The sequence below is a fragment of the Phalaenopsis equestris genome, unplaced genomic scaffold, assembly GCF_001263595.1.
Source record: "Phalaenopsis equestris unplaced genomic scaffold, ASM126359v1 Scaffold000973, whole genome shotgun sequence".
Lineage (NCBI taxonomy): Eukaryota > Viridiplantae > Streptophyta > Magnoliopsida > Asparagales > Orchidaceae > Phalaenopsis > Phalaenopsis equestris.
Window position 1 is genome coordinate 78131 of NW_018165412.1, and position 25320 is coordinate 103450.

Here is a 25320-nt window from a genome sequence, read left to right on the forward strand (position 1 = left end):
GGAGGGAGGGCCGCGAGCAGTAGCATGTCAGGCAAGGACGAGCGAGGTCAACCCTCTCTCGCGCGGAGGAAAAAGAGTTTGGTCGGCTCGAGAACGAGAAAGAGAAAGGGTCAGGCACGCGAACGGGAGAAGGAAAGGAGGCAGAGCTCGGACGCGGAGAATGGGGAGTTCGACTCATTCGCGCGCGACGACGTAACAAAATGGGTGTCCTCCCTAGGCAAAATTGACGTTCTGGACGCGCTGGCGCAGTCCGTTTTGTCATACGGGGTCGCTCGGACGACGTCGTCGACAATCGGGTCAAAAACGCGTCAAAATTCAAATTTCACAAAATTTCGACCCGCGATCGATCGTTTCAAAAGGTTAACTCGAGCATTCGACAAGTAACAGTGCAAATGAAGCGAATTTGAGGCGATCGGACGCGCCGACTTTCCGAATTGCGAAGTTTGTGCGCGCGGGAGTGCGAATTGTGCAAAAGGCCACCCTAAGGCTCAGGAAGGTCCTATAGGGAATCCCTTTTGGGTTTGTTCATGTTGGTTTCACCCTTCTAAATGCTATAAGTTGACACCACACATGCGAAACCACAAAAGAGGACAGAGGTGGGTTGAATTTCTAGAACAAGGCGGGTCCCATTTCTAAGGTTCTAAGATAGTCGAAGGGAGGTCCCTAAGGCTAGATCCTAAATCCTAAGAGGAAGACTAGACCTCACCAAAAATGAGTTCAAGAATGTAAAAAAGTAAAGTTTAAGTGTTAGATATGTAAATACATAGGAATTGTGTGGTATATATGTAAATGCTCTTTTATTTTAATCCTTGATGGTCAATCACTTCTACTGTTCTACATGCCTCGGGTCCTATTTATGGTCCATGAAAATCCCAAATGAGCAGTTCCTTAGAATCTACTAAGATATAGTTAAAATTTGCAATTTCTAGTAGGAATCACTTGAGGTTTCATAATTTTCTTACCTTTATAACTTTTAAAGGAAATCAAAATGCTGCAAAATACAATACACCATCAACGATCCGCTGCTAGAGCAAATCAGTGACAACAAAGAAATAAGCGGCATTTACATACATACCACCCAATTTTCTTTTTTTTTTACGTATATAACACCTAAACTTTATTCTTTACATTTATACCATCCACATGTTTCATTTAACATAAAAGATAACTCTATTTTAACTCTTAAAATGTAAAATACATCTTTTCATGTATAGGTAAGTGGCATGTATGTAAAAATTGAAGCGTAGGTGCTAGATATGTAAATGCATAAGAATTTTGGGACCCTTTTGTAAATCTTTCTTTTTTTTCAGTATTTCTCTCAAGGAATTTAAGATTTCTTAATAATGAGTCTAGGGTGTGACTTTTTTGTTTCTGTGAAAACCAGTCTCTTTTATTGTTTGAACAAAATGTTTAGAAGCCTTGAAGAATAGAGAAAGAATTCTCTAATTTAAATCATAAAGAGGACACAAAGATGTAGTTGTTAGATAAAGTACATGTTATTGATTGTAAAATACACCTTTGTTCATCATCACCATCATCATAATCATAAGCCTTCTCAAAACTTTTTTTGGATCAACATTTAGTAAACTTTCAAAACGAATGCATCCGTGAAAGAGTTGGTATAACTCCAGTGACATGTAAGATTAGAGAGAGTTGTCTTAGATGATTTGGTCATATTAAACATCAACCATCTGATAATCTAGTTTGGAGAGTAGATGCTTTAGATTTGACTTATGTTAAGAAAGATAGAGGTAGACCTAAAAAGACTTGGGCATGTATAAAAAATAAAAAATTATCTTGGGCATGTATAAAAAATTATCTTAATTTATTAGCATCAAATGGAAATATGACACTCAATAGGGCACAATGGAGAAAAAGTATCCATGTAGCTGACCCCACTTAGTGGGATGATAGCTTGTTTTTGTTGTTGTTGTTTTAGTAATTTTAATAGCCATTCTAATATGAAATTAAGTCATCTTATGAAGCTTAATGATTTTCTCTTGTAATGTTGGCTTCAAATTTAGGGTTGCTTGAACTTGATTAGATGGTTGGTTAACTGGGATTTTAATTCTAATGAAATGGTTGGAATTAGACATTTGGTCCATAAAGACGGTTGAAAAACTGAAATGGCTGTATCGAAAATGAGAATACATTAGCGGACGATTGGTGGAACTTGGAAGGGTAAAGCGATTTAAGGAGTTTGTGATATTAATTGTCTGGCCGTTCACATGCATACCACCCATTTCGAATGTATTTACATATCTAACTCCTTAAATTTTAGTTTTTACATTTCTTACATCCAAACGTTTCATAACACATAAAAAATATCGCCATTTTAACTTTTAAAAATTGTAATGCACATTTTAATACATAGATGAGCTGGCATATATGTAAAAATTGGAGTTTAGGTGTTTGATATGCAAATACATAAGAATTAAGTGGTATGTATGTAATTCTTCTTTAATTGTTTGATTGAGATCTAATTTGGGAGATGTTGAGTAAATGATTTGATATGATGTGTAATGACTTTATGCAAAAGAGAGGAGAAGAGGAGAAGAGAAGAGAAGAGAAGAGGGATGGGAGAGAGAGAGAGAGAGAGCATCAGCTCATTATGGCGGCTTTGTTGTGAGAGGTTAGGAGGAAATTTGAGAAGATTTAGGAAACCAAAGTTTACAATAAGTTTTGCTTACAAAAACTTAGCATTTTCATATCTTGATCTTAGGGCTTGCTTAGGAACACTTTTGTTTTTGTTTTTGCTTTTATTTAAAAACATGTTTGTTTGGTGCATTACTTTAATGTTTATGTTTTTCTAAATTAATTAATTAATTTTTAAAAACAATCAAAACTCCTAAAAATTATTTTGAGTATCTTTAAAAATAAATAAATAAATATGTTATAACACGTCAAATATGTTTTATTTTAAATTAAAATATGAACAACATCAAATAAAAAAAGATAAAATAAAATAAAAAGTCATTCCACACCATCCCTTAATAATTGGGGATAAGAGCCACAATGCTCATTATGATGTTAGTGGGGTCAATTCAAGCTATTGGAAATATTTTTAAATTGTGTTCGTCTAAGTCCAATATCCTTTTTTTTTTTAAGTATGAAAAGCTCAATATAATTCATGTCACAAATTCTTACTTAGAAAAAAAAATGTTATGTCAGTGGTCCAGAAGTTGAAATTTTCTATGCAAACACATATTTCACTAGAGAAAAATGTTAAAATGATCCCCTGACTCTTTGCAAGGAGTTAATTAGTGCCGGAGTCTATAAAAATGTCAATTTAGTCTCCAAATTCTTTTAATATGAATTTAAATAGTCTATTTCTTATTAAAAAAAGTTTAGGGATTTCATTGTGATATGGAGACGCACAATGATTAACAAAAACTTGTTGGTGATATAATATGAATTTCCATATCTACTCTTATCTCAATTCAATTCTTAGATCCATTGTATTGCATACATGACAAAAATCAACAATTTGGCCTTTCGGATTTAACTATGTATTTAACTTAAATCTAGCGAGACACCAAAAAAAAAAAAAAAAAATCCAACACTACGATAAATCTAATTTTGGTAGCATATTATTTATAGGATTTAGCTATGTATTAACTTAAATCTAGCGAAACACAAAAAAAAAAAATAAATAAATCCAACACTACGATAAATCTAATTTTCTCGCGTTACATCTGATACTTCTCACATTTAGTCATTTTTGAGATGTAGTCCTTATTGAGTGAATCGGATCACGAGTTCCGTCATCGCTCGCGATCTTATTCCATCATTGACTCGATTTGATAAATCCAGATTTATCGGATTTGACAAATCTTATTTAACGTGTAGCCAAACACCACCTCAGTGTTCCAACAATCACATAGCATATACTTGATCAGAGAAGCCCATTTATTTTGGTTGAGTGAAAGTTGTCACAATCTTCAAAATAACACCCAGTTTACATAATGAATGACTATAAGGCATGCTATATTGTGGGTGATTTGAATTTTGGGGCATTTAAATACATAAAACCAAATTTATATGTATTTGCATTTTCTAACATCTAAATTTTACTTTTTACATTATTACCACTATAATCTTTTAGTTAACATAAAAAATATCACCATTATAATTTTTAAATAGCGAAATGCACATTCTTCATGCATAGGTAAGATGGCCTGTATTTACAAATTGAATTTTTAGGTGTTAGATATATAATTACATAAGAATTGAGTTGTATGTATGTAAAAATTGGGTGTCCCATGTTAATTAAGAAAGTTTAAAATATTATTATTATTATTATTTTTTGAAGTTTTTTCTTAAGGATATATTTTGCGTAAATAAATTAATTCGGTCAGATTGCTGATTAAGAAGTGTCTTTTGTTCAGAATTTTTTGAAGTTTTTTCTTAAGGATATATTTTACGTAAATAAATTTATTCAGTCAGATTGCTGATTAAGAAGTGTCTTTTGTTCAGAGTGATTTTCTATTGAAGCGGTACTCTGTCATCATTCTGGATGAGGCTCATGAAAGGAGCTTGAACACAGATATCCTCATCGGCATGCTTTCTCGGATCATCAAAGTCAGGCAGGTAAATTATTACTATTAATTGCAAGTTTACATACATACCACACAATTCTTATATATTTGCATATCTAGCACCTAAATATTCATATTTACATGCCTATCAAACATAAAAAAATATCATCATTGCTACATTTTTAAAAGAGCAATACAACATTTCATGACAGTTTTATAAAATCAAACTGTTATAAATGTAAATATAGAACTTCGAGTGTCAGATGTGTAAATGTATAAAACTTGTGCATTTTTACCAATTTATCAGAATGTCACGTGTATAAACAAGCCCACGCATGTATTAAATCGGGGTCTGTCTGTACACGAGATGATTGGATGCAATAACTTCTCATTATGAAGGGCCATTTACATAGGTACCCCACAATTCTTCTATGTTTACATATCTAACTCCTAAACATTCATATTTACAGACATTCCTCTCAAATTTTTAACATGAGATTAAAAATATCACTATTATTACAGAGTTTTATATCATCAAGATGTTTTAAATGTAAATATCAAATTTTGGGTGTTAGATAATTAAATACATAGCAATTGAGTTGTATGTATATAAACCTTCCAATTATTTAATGTGTACTTTAGCTTATCATTTGCCTAAGCTTTATGGATGTTCACCCTCGTGAATTTCTATCACAGGAATTATGTGATGAACAGCATAAAAAGATAGTTTCAGGTGCTAAGATCAGCCCTGAAAATTTGGTTACAAGATTAAAGGTTATGCTGATGAGCGCCACCCTCCGAGTCGAGGATTTTGTTTCCAATAAGAGGTTGTTTCAGGTGGCGCCGCCTGTTTTAGAAGTTCCGGTGAGGCAATTTCCGGTGACCATCCACTTCTCGAGGAAGACGACAGAGGACTATGTAAATAATGCTTATAAAAAGGTTCTGTCAATCCATAAAAGGCTTCCCCATGGCGGCATTCTCGTGTTTCTCACCGGACAGAGAGAAGTGGAGTACTTGTGCAAGAAGTTGAGGAAAGCTTCGCAGGAACTTTCTGAAAATAGTATGAAGAAGAAGAAGATGGATGATGAGAGCTCTTCAGCCCTTGGACTGGATTTAAAGGACATTGATGAGGCTTTTGGGATAGATGATAGTTTTTCTGAAGACCAAACTGAATTCGAAGAAATTGACAACCGATTTTCAGAATCCGAGACAGATTCTGAATCGGCGGAGGAGAGCGAAGATGAGAGTTCTGTGAAAATTGATGGAACAGTACTAAATTTTCTGCAAAATCCAGAGAATCTTTCTTCATTGAAGACCGCATTTGAGAATCTAACAGGAAACAATCCGAAGAAAACCGAAGAAGAAGAACCAGATCTTCAACCGGCGCATCTTCAACCGGCTGCGCCGGTAAAAGAATCTCCTTTCGCTCCATTGTATGTTTTGCCCCTCTATGCGATGCTCCCTGCTGCGGCGCAGCTTAGGGTTTTCGAAAAGGTACCCGACGGTGAACGCCTTGTGGTTGTCGCCACCAATGTGGCGGAGACTTCGTTGACGATTCCGGGAATAAGATATGTGGTTGATACGGGGAAGGAGAAGGTGAAGAACTATAATCATGGTGATGGGATGGCCAGCTTTGAAGTTCAGTGGATTAGTAAGGCGTCGGCTGCGCAGCGAGCTGGAAGAGCTGGGAGAACAGGACCCGGCCATTGTTACCGACTGTATTCAGCTGCGGCTTTCGGGAAGGATGATATATTTAATGAGTTTTCCTGCCCCGAGATTTTGAAGATTCCCGTTGATGGAGTTGTACTGATGATGAAGTTCACGGGGATTGATAAGGTGGTAAAAATGCACTTTTTTTTTTTTTTGGGAATTTTACTTGAATACCGTCCAATTTCTTTGTATTTACATATCTAACAGCTAAGATCAGTTTTTTTTTTACATTTATGTTACTCAAATACATAATATCACCATATACATATACATATACATACATACATACATACATACATACATATATATACATACATACATACATAAAATCCTTTCTTAAATTTAAATGCACATTTTCATGCATAGATTTGATGCAACAAAGTGTGATGCATGTAAATATGAAATTTTAGCTGTTAGGTAAGTACATGCATAAGAATTATATAGTCTGTGTTCTTCGCAAATTTACAAGCACACCACATAAATTTTTATGTATTTGCATAACTAGTACCGAAAGTTTGATATTTACATTTGTAGTACTTCATTTTCATAACAATATGCATTGAAAGTTCTGTTCCTTTTTAAAAAGTTAACAAAGGTGGTAATTTTGAAGGTGATAATTTTGATGTGATGTTAAAGATTTGAGTGATATGTATATAAATATGAATGTTTAAATATTAGATATTAAAGACTTGTGTGGTATGTATGTAAATGCAACTTTCTTCTTTGCGGCAATATATACATGCCACTGAATTCCTACTTATTTACATGTCTAACATTTAAAATTTGCTTTTTTTACTTTTATATGTCTAACATCTAAGATTAGCTTTTTCACCATTATGGCACTCATATCTTTCATAACATATCCAAAATATCATCATTTCAATTACGAAAAAAATGAAATACATCTTTTATTTATGCATATATAAAGTGCCTTGTATGTATGTAAAAATTAAAATTTAACCATTAGATATGTATATACACAGGAATTGGGTAGTGTTTATGTAAATTTTCTTTCTTTTTCTGTCTGAACTCCTTTTGTTCTGAAAAACAGTAACTTCGGTGTTTTCAGGTTGAAAACTTTCCATTCCCAACTCCTCCCAAGATCTCAGCTTTAGAGGAAGCCGAGCGCTGCCTGAAGGCCATTGATGCTCTTGATAAAAACGGCAAGCTCACATCTTTGGGAAGATCAATGGCGCAATTCCCCATGAGCCCTCGCCATTCCCGAATGATCCTCACAGTAATCCACATCTTAGCAAAAAATTCCATCTTTTCCCGCCCAAATCTTCTGCTGGCTTACGCCGCCGCCTCTGCAGCAGCTCTGAGCTTCCCAAATCCCTTCCTCATGCAGCTTGATAACCATGGCGATGGTGATCACAAAGCTCTGGATCATGAGGAAAAACTGAGGAAGAAGAAGCTGAAATCCATGGCGAAAGCCTCTCGTGCAAGATTCCATAACCCAACCAGTGATTCTCTAACGATCGCTTATGCGCTGCAGTCATTCGATCTCGCAGAAAACACATTTGACTTCTGTAGGTCCAACTCCCTCCACTTCAAGACCATGGAAGAGATGTCCAAGCTGAGAAAACAGATACTTCAGCTTATATTCCATCACCAAAAAGCTCACAGAGAAGATTCATGGCGTCATGGCGACTTCAACGATGTCCAGCGGGCCTGGCTGGTTCCTTCCAGTAAACATCCCTTACAGATAAACGAAGAAGAGATTCTCTCTCAAGCCATTTGTGCTGGATGGGCAGATAGAGTCGCAAAACGGGTGAGAATGATTACAGGATCTTCGGATAAGGAACACAGAGTTCATTCCATGAGATATCAATCATCCGCCATGGATGAAGCTGTTTTTCTCCATCGTCGTTCTTCTGTGTCTCAAACAGCGCCTGAATTCGTCGTCTACGCTGAACTTCTCTGCACGAACAGACCATACATGCATGGACTAACTGCAATAAAGTCAGATTGGCTTGTGAGATATGCTAATTCTGCATGCATCTTCTCTGCTCCGCTCGTAGATCCAAAACCTTATTATGAGCCTTTGAGTGATTGTGTATTCTGCTGGGTGAATCCCACCTTCGGCCGCCATAACTGGCAGCTTCCCCTGCACAGTTTACCAATTGAAGATGAAGATTTTCGCGTTGCGGTGTTTGCTTCTGCTCTACTGGAAGGGAATGTTCTTCCATGCCTTAAAACTTGGAAGAATTTCTTGTCTGCGACTCCATCAAGCTTACTGAGACAAGAAGCTTTGGGGCAGAGAAGGGTGAGTGATCTGTTGAGCAGATTGAGGATGGGTTCGGTGATCGTCGATAGCAGAGCAAAGTTGAAGGAGGTTTGGAGTGAGAATTCTGTGTTTCTGCGTTTGGAGATTCAGAATTGGTTTCAGAAAAGATTTCATGGCCAGTTTGAGAGATTATGGGAACAGATGCTTGAAGAAGCTAAGCTTGAAGGTGCTGAACTTTTTCCAAAGAGAGCTAAAAGAGAGAGGAAGGTTGGAAGATGATTTAGCAAATATTTGGTATGTTTAGTTTTTAAAGTAAAGTGCCAAAATAAACCCGGATTTATAGGCCGTATTAGTCCCAGGCTTTATATAAATGTCAAATTACTTCATAGATTCTTTAAATTGGGGTTGTAATAGACTTCATGGATGACTATTGAAGCTCAATTTTAAAATAGACGATGATTATTTTAGCACTTTCATAAACTCTGATGGGACTAAAATGACTCCGTGTAAATAGTGGGGGACTATTTTGGCACTTTACCCTTAATTTTGTATTTTTATTTTATTTTAATTATTTTGTAGCTGGTCACCTATTTTTGCTTGGCTTGTAATCAATATTTTGATTTCTATTTTATTTTGGGAAGCTTTACATGAAGATTCTTTACACATCAAGCATCTAAACTTTCATATTTACATACAAAAAAACTCATATAGTCATATCTAACTCCTGTGCTGTACATTTTTAAACCATTAGTAAGACTGGTATATATGATGTGATATGAAATATGTGTTATAAAATATATAAAAAATATATTTGTTTTATTTTAATTTTTTTAGTTGTGGCTGTTTGCCTATTTTTACTCTGTTTGTAATCCTGGTGAGGTTAAAAATTTGATTTTGATTTTATTTTGGGAAGATTTACATGAATACCACACAATCCATATGTATTTCCATATCTAACACCTAAACTTTCATGGTTGCATGCATAACACCTATGTCTAACACCTATGCTTTAAAGGTGTCTTTCACTTTATAACTGTTAGTAAGAGTGGTATTTATGATGCGATATGAAAGATTCGAGTGTTATAATTGTAAAAATTAAACTTTAGCTGTTAGATTTGTAAATACATAGAAATTGTGTGGTAGTATGTAAATGCCTCGGTTTTTTAGGAAGATTTACATGTTGTATTTTATTTGTTAAATGTAAGGTAACGTATGAGTAAGATTCTATTATTTGTTTTTGAAAGTTATTGTTGATTTATGGGATTTTCTATATAATCTAACCAATTGTCTTCATTTCAGTTGCCATCTAAGAAATGCAGGTCATTAATTAATGAAAGTTGAATATTTTTAATGAAGAAAGTAATTTGCCATTTTTTTATTTAATACTAATGGAAAATGTTTAGTTTCTCTTGTTTGATAAGTGCATGAATCGAGTTATTGAATAAGTAAATTTACATGGTGGTGGCTCCATTGGTATTTGAAGGGCGGCAATTGGGATGGTAAAAGAGCGAGTTTGAGTGAGCTCAAGTTTGATTCGTATTATGTTTGTTTTAAATTAATTTTGTTCGAAATTGCTTGTTAAAGTTGTGTTCGTGTTCGGCTCATGTACGACTCTAAATTGGTTTGTTTAAATTAATTAGAAAAATTGATGTATAGTGTTGGTTAGGGGTGTATAGGTGCATAAAAGTTTAGTGCATATTTTAATGCATAAAATTTTTAATATCAAAGTGCTATAAATATCTATACAAAAAAATATGTTAGCATGAATTTTAAAATAGATGAATAACTCTAGAGGAAGATACGAACCATCAAATGTAGATATTGACCGTCGTTTGGGTAGATGCTGACGAAGAATGCATCTAGATCAAGCGATCGGAACAGCATGCCAGAAGATTTCTCATAGGGTGACGATCGATCCTCAGGTCGATAGGCAACAAACATCCCTTTTGAAACAAATGTCGATGGAGTCAAGGCTCAACATACAACATACGATTCGAGAATCCTCTACCGACCGAATTAGCCCCCTAGTTTTGTTATGTGGGAATATCTTTGTAATTACTAAAATGTCAATAAGAAAAATCAATGATGAGAAGACTCCTACATAATTTTGTATAACCGAGACATATTTCTATACTATAAATAGGTAGTTTATGTCATGAATAAATTTTACATTATTTTTACTTAAATTTTGTATGACCGAATTAGTCCCCTGATTGTGTTTTCCAAACATTTTTTAATTTAACAAACTATAAAAATCAAATTTTAGATGTTAGTAGATAATATGTAAGTACATAATAATCTTGATAAAGTAAGAAAATTTCTCTATCTTTTTAACATGTATTCTTATATAAAAAATAAATTTTTTACAAATTATAATTATTATTTTTAATAAGAATAAATTAATTGTTTCAAAATTGCTTTACGCTAGGTGGAGCAAGGAAGTCATCACATGTGATGTGCGTCACTAGAGTGTATCAACCGTCTTATAAAAACTATTATTATTATTATTTAATTATGAATGCCAAATAAAATATCTTTTATATCTTTTAATTATAAAAACATATAAAACATAATAATATACCCCCCACCCACCACTCCCCCACCGTATGCCCTAATCCTCATCGCCCTTTGCCATTTGCAATAGCTGCTTAGTCAACGCCGGCGACGCCCACCTCCGTCTGCTCTGTCCGTAATTTTGCGGTTTTGTTGCTGTCACTTTGGCGATCAACGCCTCCTCTTAAGGTAACTCCATTTACCACCATTTCATCCCCTATCCCACGTCTCTCTATCCACCACCTCATTATCACGCCGAAAAGATTCTTATGTTACTCTGATAAATGAAGTTCAATCAGTTGAGCGGCGATGGAGGATGGCAATCCTCGTAATCTGTTGCAAGAAAAAATAGTGAAGGATGAGACGAATGGTGAACTGAAAGAACGAGAAGAGCAGGCATTACTTTTTCTTGACTCCCTAGACTGTTATCTCGTACTTTTGGAATCCCTCACCTCCACCCTTCGCCAGGTATGACTTGGCTCTTTCTTCTTATGAACGTTATTCGCTCTAATTTCCAATGTTTTCTTCATGACCGTTAGCTGGCATGATCTTTCTCTATGTGAAGATTAAATTTTGGAACGTGTACATGTATACTTTTTAATTCCTATGTATTTACATATCTAACATCTAAACTTTAATTTTTACATACATACCATATCTATGCATGAGAAGGTGTATTGCACTTTGTATTTTTAATGTGACATGCAAATTTTAGGTCTTATAAATGTAAAAAATAGGGGAGGATTCAACACCACCTCGGATGCAGGGGAAAGGTTGGGGAAGAAGACGGGAGGATACAACATCACTCTAAGCAGTATACAACATCACTCTAAGCAGTATACAGCCGAAACACCACCCGTAGTCGTATACATCCCTAGCATAGGAGAAGAGACTCAAAGAGAAATCTGAAACAAGAGCAAGCAAAAAACTGAGCTCTAATTCTCAGAAACAGTAATTATAGACTCCAAATGGGTAAGAACACAAATGGAAGGAAGGGAGAGGGACTGGTGGCTGTATCCCGCACTCGCGGGATTTCCTGCCTCCGTGTCAAATTCAAATTGTCATAGAGAAAAGATGACACCATTTGGAAGGCCCGTGGAGTATGATGGATTGCTGAGTTGTATCTGCAAATTAGGTAGATAATCAACAATAGGCAAGTGGAGCCAGCCCCCTTCCCAGGAGCTGAAAATATATGTAGATCATTTTTAGTTTGGAATTAAGATTGTCAAGTCGAGATTGATCAATAGCCTCAATAAGGATATCAATAGTTTGAAATTTTACTGGAGTGTAATTCATTTAAATGATTCCTTATTAATTTTCTCTTTTATAAAGTGTTTATTTACTTAAACATGGTTGGTTTGATCGTGGTGGACTGAATTTGTTACAAAGCTAATGGAAGCTTAGTTATCACTTTTCATTATTATAAGTGCTATATTGGGAGATTTTAGATCTTTGAGAAGGTGCTTAAGCCATGTATTTCACATTTTGACGGGCATGACCTTGAATTTTACTTCAGTACTACTCCGAGTCTGAACTATTACAAATAATTTTTTTTGCTTCTCCATATATATAAGATCTAGCCCATTCAACATCAGTGAAGATTTTGATATTTGTTTCAGTCCTATTTTTAAAGAATACCCCCCTTTATGATTTTTATGATAGCTTAATACCATATATACAACATCAAATTGCTCTCTTGTAGGGTTATCCATAAATGGAATAGCAACACTAACCTGAAAATAAATATCAGATCTAGCGTGGGAGAGATATACAAACATCTCTAGCAAGCATTGTCATATCAATTTGTCAAAATTTTGGTTGAAAGATCCATTTGAGTGTTTGTGAGTTTTTACCCAAGTGTCTCAGTTTCTTTTAGTAAGTCTCAAGACATTTTTGTTAAGGGATGGTTGTCCACTTACTTGATATTGTTATTTTTATATTTAATAAATATTTTAATGAATCAAAATTTATAATTTTAAATAGTGCCAAGGCACATTTTGGCTTGTTGATTTTTTCATCATGGTCACCAGTTAGGATGATATTTACATGTTATACCTTCAGATGATTTCTTAGTGAAATAGTTGGGATTTCTTGAGTTTACAAACCTAGTTTGTTTTACTAGTTTTTGTAAGGCTAGAAGAAATTGTCATATAAATTTCATCTTTCAAGTTTCCTTTAGAAACATATTTTGTAGGTCTAGTAGACTGTGTGACCAATCTAAATTTGCTGCAGGAGAGAAAATTACTGTGTGCTCATCTTAGCAATGTGCTCAATGGTTTTTTTATCACTTCTTTCATAGGTTTGATTAAATTTATTTGCATCCAATCTTACTTTATATAGATTAATACCTCTATTGGTTTTAAATTTTACATTGAATATCCATTTCATCTAATATGTTTCTTTCCTTTGAGAAGATTTGAGAGTTCTAACGTATTCTTTTTTTCAAAAGCTTGGATTTGTTCATGAATTCATTTCTCTACTCAGGTATCTGTAAGCAATAGACAATCTCTTAGGAGATTTTTTGTGCTAGAAATATTTGTAGAAAAGCATATAACCTAGGATATAATATGTAATAAAAAAATTATTGATTGATTGGATGTTTGCTACACACTTTTTTTTCCAAAAAAAAAAGCAATTAAAATGTTTTGATCATTCTCAGAGTTAGTTTTGCATTGTCCTTGTGAAGCAGTGTCATAATATGTTGAGACATTGAGTTTGGTTCAAGAGATATGGTTTTTCCTATCTGGCTGTTTGCAATTTTTTTTTTTTTGTAATTTGTAATAGCCAATCCTTTTCTATCTTGCTCGTACGTAATCTTTGAAATATTATGATTGTTGTAGTTTTGATAAGGTGTAGTTTAATAACGTTTGCTTGATAGAACTCATATTCATAAATAGAGTTGATGTTCTACCTATGGATATGAGTTTTGAAGAAGAATGATTAATTGTTTAGTTGGGTTGCATCCATGGTGTAACAATAATTTTTGAGATTGAAGGAATAGCATTTATGCTCTTGTTGGCGAGGAGAGTAGCAATCAATATGTATTTTATGACCTTTGGCCTAGTATGCTTCTCTATTGAGGAGGAATGCTCAGAAAAGCAGAACAACCGAACATCATAAGAGGAATGGTTGAGAAAAGTCCATATTTGGGTTATTTGTTGTGTGGGAGTTTGACAAGGAGTAATGAAGTATAGGATTCTTGATGGCATATAATTAATGAAATATGGGATATTACTAGTAATCATTTGTGATATGGGATACATCTTCCCTCGAATAATATTTGGGATATTACTAGTAACCATTTGTGATCGAGCAACCTTTATACAATATTTACTTTTTCTTTCAACTTTTCCATTTTGCTAAGAAGTTCTTATATATTCTAGGTGAACAATTCCTTGGTGGAGGAGATATTTTCCAAGAATGTAATAAAAAATATTATTTTCCAATTTCGGTCCTAAGGTTTTGAACTTGGGTTTTGTATTTAATTTTTATCGGGAAAAGTTTTTGAAAAATGAAAGTCATTTCAGAGTTGTCATTCGTTAGAAAGGTTCAAGTGATTTTAGTATGTTCATTGATTATACACTCAGTTTGGCTTCAATTGTCATCATGTCACTATTGATAGTTGCAAAAGGTTGTATAAAGATTAGTGCATGAAGTTTGAGTGTGTTTAGCTAATTGATAATTTTTGCACGAAATATTTTAAGATTTATGTTGATGAAAAGAGAAGAGAATAATTTTCTTAGATATTGTGAAATTTAGATGACCAAAGCAAAAATGCCATAATATTGTTGCTTTTCATGATTCCCTTCATGATGTAGGTGATGGAGCTTAGTTTTTTTTTTTTTTGGCTTCCCACTGCCTTCTGTGCGTCTCCATCTTGAAATTCATAATGAGTAGGAAGAAAATTAGTAGTATAGCTCATATCCTTGGTAATAGCGTTGAATTATAATAAGTTGCCAAAAAAAATGGCGAGTTGAATTAAAGATTAGAGCTAGTGACATTGATAATCTTAATGCTAATTATTAGAATTATTGCAGAGATTTGTATTAATTTCCTTCTATTCTTGTATTTTTTTTTATTTCTCTGTATTCTATTTTGTTTCTTTTCCTCTCACTTTGTTATGCTTTTATCACTTCGCCTACCCCCGCTTTCTATCAATAGGAATTCAAGCTGCTCTATTCAAAGTTTCAACATGGTATCAAAGCCTCCTCTAAAGCCTCCATCCCCCTATGCAGTCGTCACCCACCTTTCCTATAGGGTCTCTTGTAGGACATCGTAGCCGCGACCTCCTCTACAGGTCGCACCCGCCGAGCATTTTGCAGGTCTTCTCTGTGGTCATCCTTGCAGGCCTTGCCTGCCGGTCTTCTTGCAGTTGTTTGCTGCGCCATCCCTGCAGGTCCCGTCTGCCGACCGTCTTGCAGGTCTTTGTGCGGCCATGCCTGCTGGTCTCGCTGCCAGCCTTCCTTATAGGTCATCCCGTGCGACTTCTCTGTACCGGGTGCAGTCCAAATTTCTTGTGGCTACCCTGATATCAGCAGCAGTCCAAATTCCTTTGTATTCTCAACAATTTTATTTTGTTCCATGCAACTTTCTTGTAATTTTTTGAATTTCCTACAAGTTTGTGCGTGAGTCGGTGACCTGCTAAAGTTTTTTAATGTCTTGGAATCCCAATCACGTCTCCTTTGGCTCAGTCAAAATCACGACATATTCCAACACTGAACCAATGTCAGAATGAGCTCTTGATTCCACTGGAGGATCGACTCCAACCTATGTTCCCTTGCAAACCGGGGGATCAGAAACCAACACGCTCTTCTTGATCACAACTAATAAACTGAACGACAACAACTTTCTCCAATGGTCCCAAGTAGTGTCTTTGTTCATCAAAGAATGCGGGAAATTCAGTCACCTCACAGGTGTGACCTGTGAATCTTCAGAAACCAATCCGGCTTATGGAGCTTTCAAGTGAAGAACTCCATTGCCATATCATGGCTAATCAACTCCATGGAAACGTCAATTGGTTGTTTATACATGTTACTCCTTTCCACTAGTGCCGTGATACCTACTCGAACGTAGGAAACTCCGACCAACTCTATGAGGTGTCTAAGAAGATCAGAGAGACAATACATGGATCAAACCGTGACTCAGTACTGCAATAATCTAGCCGCACTATGGATGAAATGCGATCTGTACTACGACTACACTTAGGATTCAACGGCTGAACTCTCCCTCATCCAAAAAATTGGAGAAAATGCTCACATGTTCTAATTCTTGACAGGTCTTAACAAAGAGCTTGATGAAGTCTGGGGCCTTATTCTTGGTCGGGATCTCTACGCCTTCTGCCATCGCTGCTTTCACTGAAATTCCCTATGATGAAAGGCTGAAAATTGTCATGCTCAGCACTTCAACTCCTTCAACCAAATCATTCGCCTTGGTCTCTAATAGTGCTCAACCCTCTTCCATGCCACCTCGGGCAAGTCACCCTACGTGTGATTATTGTCATAAACCCAACCACACTTATGAAAGTTAGAAGCTCCATAGAAAGCCCACACACAAAACATTGGTGAAATCCTCAACTGCAAAGGGACTCACTACGACATCAGATTCTACCACAGTTCAACTAGCTCCTACCTGGAACATTCCAGGATCCTCTGACATGCTGAAAAGTCAGATGGAGAAATTGGTCAAGCTTCTTGGAGCTAATCAGTTCTCTGCTGGTCCGTGAACCTCTCCAATATCTGTCAAGGTACTGTTCCTGTGACACTCACATCTTTAACCTCTAGTCCGTAGATCATTGATTCAGGTGTCATGAACCACATGACTGGATGCTCAGAAGCTTTCTCGACATACTACCCATTCTCTGGGAAAGATATGGTCATAATTGCGGACAACTCTTCCAGTTCCATTGTAGGTAAATAGTTGGTTGTTCTAACGACCGATCTAACCCTAGAATCTGTGTTATATGCTCCACTGTTGAAGTGTAACCTTTTAGCTATTAGTAAGTTGATGGATGACATTGATTGCGTTGTTCATTTCTCTCATGATGTTTGTGTATTTCAGGATCGTGGTTCGGAGAGGATGATTAGAATTGCTAAACAGGAGCCAGACACTACTATTTCCAAAAGAAAAACATGGAGAATGAGGACCCACCACTAAGTAGTTGTAGTTTATCTCAAGTTACTCAATGCCCCATTATGTTGTTGCATTATCGTTTAAGTCATTCTAGTTTCCAGTATCTAAAATATTTTTATTCATTGATGTTTACTAATAAAAAATATTTCTAATTTCAGTTGTGAGCATGTCAGTTAACCAAACATTATCGAATTTGTCACCCATCTAACACTTGCACTCATTTTGCTTTTTTTTCACCCGTTCAGATTGACGTTTGGGGACTCTCTCGCACTTACAGTCACACCAATAAACGGTAGTTTCTTACCTTGATTGATGACCACACTCGAATGACGTGAGATTACATTTTAAAAGATAAATTGAAAGTTACTGTCACATTCTAGAACTTCTACACCTTCATTTTGACTCAATTCAAAACACTAATTCAAGTCCTTTAGACGACAATGGTCATGAATTTTTTAAGTTTATTTTAGGTGAATTATTGGTAAGTAAGGACAGCCTCCACCATAACTTGTGTACTGATACTTAACAAAATGGGTAGCTGAGAATGTTGCTTGCTCCATTATGTTTCGATATATTGCCCCAGAACGTTTTTGGAATGATGCCATTTTGCCACCTACCTCATAAATAGAGTCCCCTCTAAAATTCATAACTTCCGAACCCTTTTAATCGTCTTATTGTCGTGCTTTCTGGCCATCGGGTCTTCACTACGTTATATCCCAAAATATTTGGGCGCACGACCTTAGTTTGGAGCATTGCCTCCACTTGTAGTAAACTTGATCTCAGATTCATAAAATGTGTCTTTCTATGGTACTTCGCCACTCCAAAAGGGTATCGGTGCATGGATCTTATCACAAATAGAATCTACGTGTGTTGATATTTTTTTTCAAAAGTGTTTCTTATTTTTCTAACTTGGCCTCAAGTGAGAGAAAGCTATAGTTTTTGGACAAAGTTTCTTATCCTACTCCCATGAATGTTCCCCCCATTATTTCTGCCAACGAAGAAGACCTAGTTCCTGTTGTTCCACCGTCACTTCCTCCCATTCTTTGTGTCTACACTAGACACACTCGTTTTGATGCACTTACTCTGGAGCTTGCTACCTCATTGCAGAACCTTGCATCCAACTCGGGCGACAACCAGGCATGCTCCCTATATTTCTTGGCAAAATATCTCTTTTTTTGCAGTTTATCGCCGACATACAGGGCATTTGCTACTGCCCTGACGGATCATCAAATCCCAACTACCATTGAAGCTGAACTAGCAGATCCTGCCTGGAAAGCTGCAGTAATAGGGGAAATGAATGCCCTTTGGCGGAACCATATGTGGGACGTCGTAGTTATTCCTCAGGGAAAGAAAGCAATAAGATGCCAATAGATTTTTAGCATCAAGTTCAACTCTGATGGTTCCTTTGAACGCAACAAAGCACGGTTGGTCGCCAAAGGGTATTCACAGGCCTACAGAGTTGACTATGAGGAGATGTTTGCTTTGATGGTTAAGTTAAACACCATTCGAGTCCTTTTGTCTCTTGCGGTGAATCTGGGTTGACCCATATTTCAACTCGATGTAAAGAATGCGTTCTTGAACATAGTTCTCACTTAGGAGGTGTACATGTCCATTCATCCAAGCTTTGAATATACATCCTCCCAAAGGCATGTGTGCCAGCTGTGAAAGTCCCTCTATGGACTAAAGCAATTCTCTCGGGCTTGGTTTGACAAATTCACAAAGTTTGTAGTGGGCCATGAATTTACTCAGACTCAATCGATCACACTCCCTTCTTCTTACATTCCTTCAATTATCAAAGTACTGTTCTTATCATTCATGTTGATGATACTGTGCTTACAGGTAATGATCTACCAACATTAGAGTCTTTGAAAGACTTTTTAGCTACATTATTTGAAATGAAGGACTTGTGATCTCTCCGGTACATCTTGGGCATGGAAGTTGCTCGGTCATCTCGGTGGATTTGCTTGTCTCAGTGCAGATATGTACTTGACCTGTTAAAAGAGAACAGTCTTCTTCTATTTAAATAGGTGGCTGCCCTGATGAATCCCAATAAAAAAATTATTTGATTTACCCAATGTCGTTCCTATAAACAAGACTCACTACAAATGCCTTGTGGGGAAATTCATCTACTTTGCCCATACATGCTCTGATCTATGCAACACAGTTGATATCGTAAGTTAATTCATGCATGACTCCTGTGAGCACCATCTCCAAGCTGTCCACCAAATTCTCCACTATTTAAAAGGCGCACTACGCTCAAATTTGTTTTTTTCGCGCTGCACCTCTCAGTTTATTGCTGTTTACATAGACAATGATTGGGCTGGGTTTGTCCATGTTGGGCGATCTTCCTTCGGACACTGCTCTTTTGTGTTGGGGAAATATTGTCACATAGAAAAACAAAAAAAAAGTTTGCAGTTGTCCGGAGCAGCGTTGAAGCTCAATTTTGGTCAATGTCCTTGTGGATCTGTGAAACTCTCTGGTTACACTTCATGCTCCGCGAACTACGTATGCCGACCTCAGTCCCTCTGCAATTATTTTGTGACAATAAGGCTGCCATCAACATCACTCACAACTCGGTTTGGCATGATCGTACCAAACATGTGAAGATTGACCAACACTTCCTTAAGGAAAGGCTCGAGTTCGGGAGAATTTACATTCTTTTTGTGCTATTCAGTGATCAACTAACATATATCCTCACCAAGAATCTTCCTAGACAACTGTTCAATAACTTCAAATCCTAGTTGAACGTGATTGACATCTATGCTCAACTTGAAGGGGAGTATTAGAATTATTGCATATATTTGTATTGATCTTTGATTCCTGCATTATTTCTTTTCTAATTTCTCAGTATCCAGTTTTATTTCTTCTTTTTTTTTTGTTTCATTCTGTTTTTTTTACTTTTCTTGTGTGTGTTCTTGTAAATGGGTTTATATACTCCCCATTCTATCAGTAAGAATTTAAGATGCTCTAGTCAAAGCTTCAACACTAATTACTTGTGATGCCCACCCAATAAAAATTCCAACTGTATATCTTTTAAATATGGATGAAAAGTTTGAGAAAAGGCGGCATCCCCTACATATAAACAGAGGCCCAATAATTCATGCTCTAAGATTGTTGACCTGTGTTTTGGATGTTAAATGCATTCAATTCTTTTTGAGCAATGATACTGATGATGATTTCTCACGTAAAAGGTTCATGTTTGAATTGAGCAATTGACTTGTTACAAAAGGTTTCTTGGATACTGATGCTGTCTCATAGTCTTTTGATTCATAGTAGGAGGCCGCACCCAAGGAGTATCTTCTTTTAAAGGCCATCTAATTTTTAATTATCATCAATGCTTAAAAAAGCCCTTGTATAAAGTCAGAGATGGAGAATAAAAAAGAACGAAAATAATGTTTAAACTTATGCAATAGGTTAATGAAGTATTTTTATTTCATGGTGTGATGTGCAAGTCTTAAGGCATTTCGAGGCAAAAGCCTCAAAATTAAAACATTAAATTAATTAAAAATTTTAAAAAGAAAACATTTATGTATAATCCTTTTTAGGACTCAATAATAAGTAATATCATAAAATATTGAGCTTAATTTATCCCAAGCTAGCATTTGAGAGTAATCTAAAAGTGATAATACCATAAAATGTCATGTAAGTTTTCAGTTAAAAACAAAGCCTAAGATTAGCAAACATAGGTAGAGAGTCAAAAATAAGCAAGCAAATAAATTCTTAAATAGACTAGTTAGCCATCCATTACATAGGTTCTTCATTATGATCAATATTCTAGTTGATTGCTTTTTAACTTTCACATCCTCAGTTGTATCAAAAACGTATCAATCTTCCTCATCATCTTCAGTCTCATCTATTTCCTCTTCCCTAATCAATAAAATTTTATTTAAAATAATGAGTGTATTGATATTTATAGTTTTTATTATATAAAATTTTATATTAACTTAATTACTTTCTTGTAAACTTTTGTCATTTTTGTTCTATGCTCCATCAAGAAATCGGCAATGAGATTTTTCACTTATAACTATGTCAGCTAAATCCTCTTTTCATCATCCACAAATCATTCGTTATAACAGGCACATTATTAATAACTAAGAAATCTTCATCGTCCTCAAAAACTTTCATGCAAATGATGAAATAGAGGTGCAAAGCTCATCATATGCTTCTCACGATGTTCCTCAAATAACCTTCTTGATATTCTTTAAGAAGATTTACATGCATACCACTTAATTCCTATGTATCTACGTATCTAACACCTATACTTCAATTTTTACGTAGATGACAGCTTTCCTATGCTTGAAAATGTGTATTTCATATTATATGTAATACATAGGAATTGGGCAGTATCTTCATTATCATCCGTATCTCCAGCTTGGGCGAGTGAAACATATGGTTATTTTCATGAAATTATGTTCCCTGAAGAAAAATGAGCGTATTGATGTATGGAGCTCTTGCTGATGTAGATTTTATTATATTTTTTTTCAAGGATATAAATCATTTTTTTTACATTATGTATCATAAAAGATAGCCCATTCATAATTTTTTGGATGTTAGGGATGGCTAGAACTCGCAGGTGCTCGTCACTCTATGGGTCCATCACGCATTTCAAGCACACTGCTTGACCTCAAAGTACAATCTGCTGTAACCAAAGTAATTTTTAATGAACCAGTCGAAGAATCTCCATCAGGTAAATGGGGCATTTACTTACATACCTCCTAATTCTAGGCATCTAATGCTTTATTTTTTACCACATATATCTTTCATATAACATAAAAATATCACTACTTTAACTTTTAAAAAGTGAAATACAGCTTTTTATGCGTAGGAAATGTGGCATATATGTAAAAAATGAAGTTCCAGAGTTAGGTATGTAAATTTGTGAGTGGTATGTATGTAAATCTCCAAAAACTAGTGATTTGGAAACATAGAAAAAAATCTCAAACTGTTTGCCTGTGGCTTGATATGGATGACATTCTGTATATTAGGATGAATAACTGCTAGATTAATCTTAAATTTCAAACATTTTAACCATACTAATCCTTAGAAAACTATGATTTAAACATATTAAACAGATACTTGTACTCACTACTGAAATAGCATAATATGTTCATGCTTTAGTTGCGCAACCACAGTTTAGACTATCAAAATGGGCATGTTTAGAAGAGAGAAGATCTTCTTCCAAGGAGTTTGTTGATGGAAGGTCGCTTTTTGAGGATTGTATCAGCTCACAGCTAACGTTTCGGGGTCCAAAACATGCTTCTGGTATAACATATTTTTAACCTACTCCTTTTATACTTATTTAAGTATTCGTTTGAGACAGCTGCAGCTCTTTGTAAATGTTGTTGTAAAGTTGTTGTGAGGAAAACAACTTCATAAAAAATTGCGATGTGAATTATAAATGTTTATATTTTTCAAAAAATCGGATCGTAGCTTTTTCTTACATTTACCACACTTTATCAGATCTTGTTGCAAAAGTAGTTTCTCATAAAAAAAAATTGGTCTGAAACTCAAAGTAGGTTGAAAACTATCCCAATCAGATCCCAAGTTTAATCAATTTGTATTTGATCCTTTCAAAGCTGATATTTTTCCTTTTAGAAGTTCCCTCTGAATCTGCTGAAGTTAATGAAAATATAAGAGCTCTCTCTCTCTCAGAAAACTCTCCGACTACTTCTGAATCTACCACAGTTGATGTTGTGAATGTAAGTGCTCTCTCTTTCCCTCTTTCCCTCTAGCTTATAGTGGCAGTTTATATTATTCAAAAGTATCAGAAAAGTTGGGTCTTTTTGGAAGATTTAAATGCACATCAATTCATATTTATTTACAGTCTAACACCTAAACCTTGAACTTTACATTTATACCACTCAAATCTTTTGTATCACATAAAAAAATAGCTACATTTCAAGTTTTCAAAAGTGAAATACGCCTTTTCATGCATAGATAACGTGTTCTGTATGTAAAAATTTATACTTCAGTGTTAGATATGCAAATACGTAGGAATTGAGTGGTATGTATGCTTATCTTCCTTTTTTTGGGTGAAAAATGTTTGACTTACATTTACAGAAGAAGAGATATAAATCACTATCAGTCTTTGGAGCTTTGGTTTCTCCAAAACTTCGTGCTGCCCAATTTTCATTCGAGACAGGTTGGTCCTCTTTTCCTCTTATTCTTTGCAATATTTTGTTGCCCTGCTAATAATATAACTCATGAAAATCTTTGTGCTATAGCGCTGGAAACCATTGTTGAAATAGCAAACATGCAGTCTTCTATGATTTCTTCTTCTTCCCGGTTACAGAAGTACAAAAATAAATGCTTTGATTGATATTTTCAACTCTCTTAGCTTTAGCTGGAAAATCAACTTGCTTCACTTGGAATCTAGATAAATGTAGATATTATATTATTTTTTTCCTTGTAAAAATAAATAAATTTTCATATTCATTCAGTTATATCTTAATATATTTTGCATTCACAACCTAGATATTTATAATTTTTACAGCTCGAGTAAGCATGCTTTAGTTAATCATGTAATTTTTGCTAAGATTGGGTTGAAAAAGGTCACAAACTGATTGTTTTGAATTTTAGGACATTTGCATATGTACCAAATTAGAGATGGCTGTCTTAGATGGTTTGGTCACATTAAAGGTCTGTTTGGGGCAGCTGCAGCTGCGCTGCTCCAGGAAGCTGTAGCTGGGAAGCTGGCTGCCTGTTTGTTATAGCTATGAGAAAACAACTGTGAGACAGCTGTTTCTGGAAAATGATCATTCTGCCACTGTTTAGTAAATACTAGAGGATTTAAAATGTTGGCCATGTAAACACATAAGAGTTAAGATATCTCTCGACATGAAGGATTGGAAAACTATTGAGACACATAGCAGTGATAACAATTTAAACACAAACTACAACACCCAATACCTGCACACACGTGAAATGCAGAAGGTGTAGATTTCCAGATTAACACCCAATTCCTTCCAGTTTAGAAATGCAGAATAGAAATTGTACCATCTTCAAATGTTTACCATAAGCTCATCCTCCCTCACTTCCTTCCTCTCTGTGTTCATCCAAAAATAGTGCCAAGTTTTGTGATGAAAATCCAAACAGCAGGGTTCAAAATAAGAACATCAGATTGCCAGGAATATCTATGAAAATGCATTTACTTGCTACCCAAACAAAGCCAGGTGATTCCTTCCTTTCTGTTCGAACAGAAACGTCTGATATGTAGAAGAAACGAAAGGAAGGATTACCTGGGGGCGGAGGAGTCTAGGGAGAGCGAGGAAAGACCTGGTTGACGCTTGGGAGGCTGCGGTCGGCACGGGCAGAAGCGTCGAGGGAGGAGGAGGAAGGAAGGGGTTGGTCAGCTTCGCGTCTAGGGCAGAAGAGTTGAGGGAGCCGGTCGGCTTCGCATCTACGACAGAAGAGTCGAGGGAGAGTGCTAGGGTAGCAGAGGAATTAAAGAGCGTGCGTTCTGTCTCTTTTAGTGCTCGCCTACCTTTGCCGCGAAATCCGAACGAAAAAAAAAAGTTGCGGTCTGGGGCTGCACCGCGCAAAATAAGCGGTCCCCAAACGAAGCTTAAATGTTGGCCATTTGATGATCCAGTTAGGAGAGTAGATGCTTTTGGTTCTACTTATGTTAAGAAAGGTAGAGGAAGACCTAGAAAGACCGGGGCATATTGTATAAAAAATGATCTTAATTTATTAGAATTAAATGAAAATATGACTCTCCATGGGATGCAATTGAAAATATCACATAGAACATGGGATAAAGGTTTGTTGTTGTTGTTGTTGTTTTTGTTGTTTTTGCATATGCCCCATATTATTCTTCTGTATTTGCATATCTAATAACTAAATTTTCGTATTTGCATATATAGTACTAGAATTTTTAACACCACATTGAAAATACCATTATTACTTTTTAGGGGCATTTACATACACATAGCACATATTCTTATCTCTTTAGATTTCTCACACATAAACTTTCATATTTACATCATAGCACTAAAATATTGAATATCATATAAAAATCAACACTATTATCACTTGTTATAAATGAAATACATCTTTTCATCTATAGGTTTATAACACCAAGTGCTATGTATGTAAATATGAAAGTTTAGGTGCGAGATATGTAATTCCATATGAATCGGGTAATAGGTATGTAAATTTCCCTAC

General features: G+C 35.5%; 2 protein-coding genes across 6 annotated transcripts in view; both read left to right on the forward strand.

Moving 5' to 3' along the window:
• Window positions 1–8984, forward strand: part of LOC110032558 (ATP-dependent RNA helicase DEAH13) — a 22508-nt gene extending 13524 nt beyond the window's left edge. For both annotated transcript variants that reach the window (XM_020736223.1, XM_020736224.1), the window contains exons 10-12: window positions 4477–4590; window positions 5235–6374; window positions 7318–8984. In XM_020736223.1, the coding sequence (XP_020591882.1) occupies window positions 4477–4590; window positions 5235–6374; window positions 7318–8754 (2691 nt within the window). In that variant the 3' untranslated portion in view covers window positions 8755–8984. The remainder of the gene's footprint in view (window positions 1–4476; window positions 4591–5234; window positions 6375–7317) is intronic.
• Window positions 8985–11075: 2091 nt separating this feature from the next.
• Window positions 11076–23551, forward strand: LOC110032557 (coiled-coil domain-containing protein 115). 4 transcript variants are annotated; one of them, XM_020736221.1, is made up of 7 exons: window positions 11076–11217; window positions 11319–11496; window positions 21712–21844; window positions 22276–22419; window positions 22756–22856; window positions 23218–23299; window positions 23382–23551. In XM_020736221.1, the coding sequence occupies exons 2-7, from the start codon at window positions 11338–11340 to the stop codon at window positions 23474–23476; spliced, it is 714 nt and encodes a 237-aa protein (XP_020591880.1). In that variant the 5' UTR covers window positions 11076–11217; window positions 11319–11337; the 3' UTR covers window positions 23477–23551. The 4 variants fall into 4 exon arrangements, with proteins under 4 accessions (XP_020591880.1, XP_020591881.1, XP_020591877.1 ...); XM_020736222.1 differs by having other exon boundaries at window positions 22810–22856; XM_020736218.1 differs by having other exon boundaries at window positions 22753–22856; window positions 23382–23550.
• Window positions 23552–25320: the final 1769 nt, after the last annotated feature.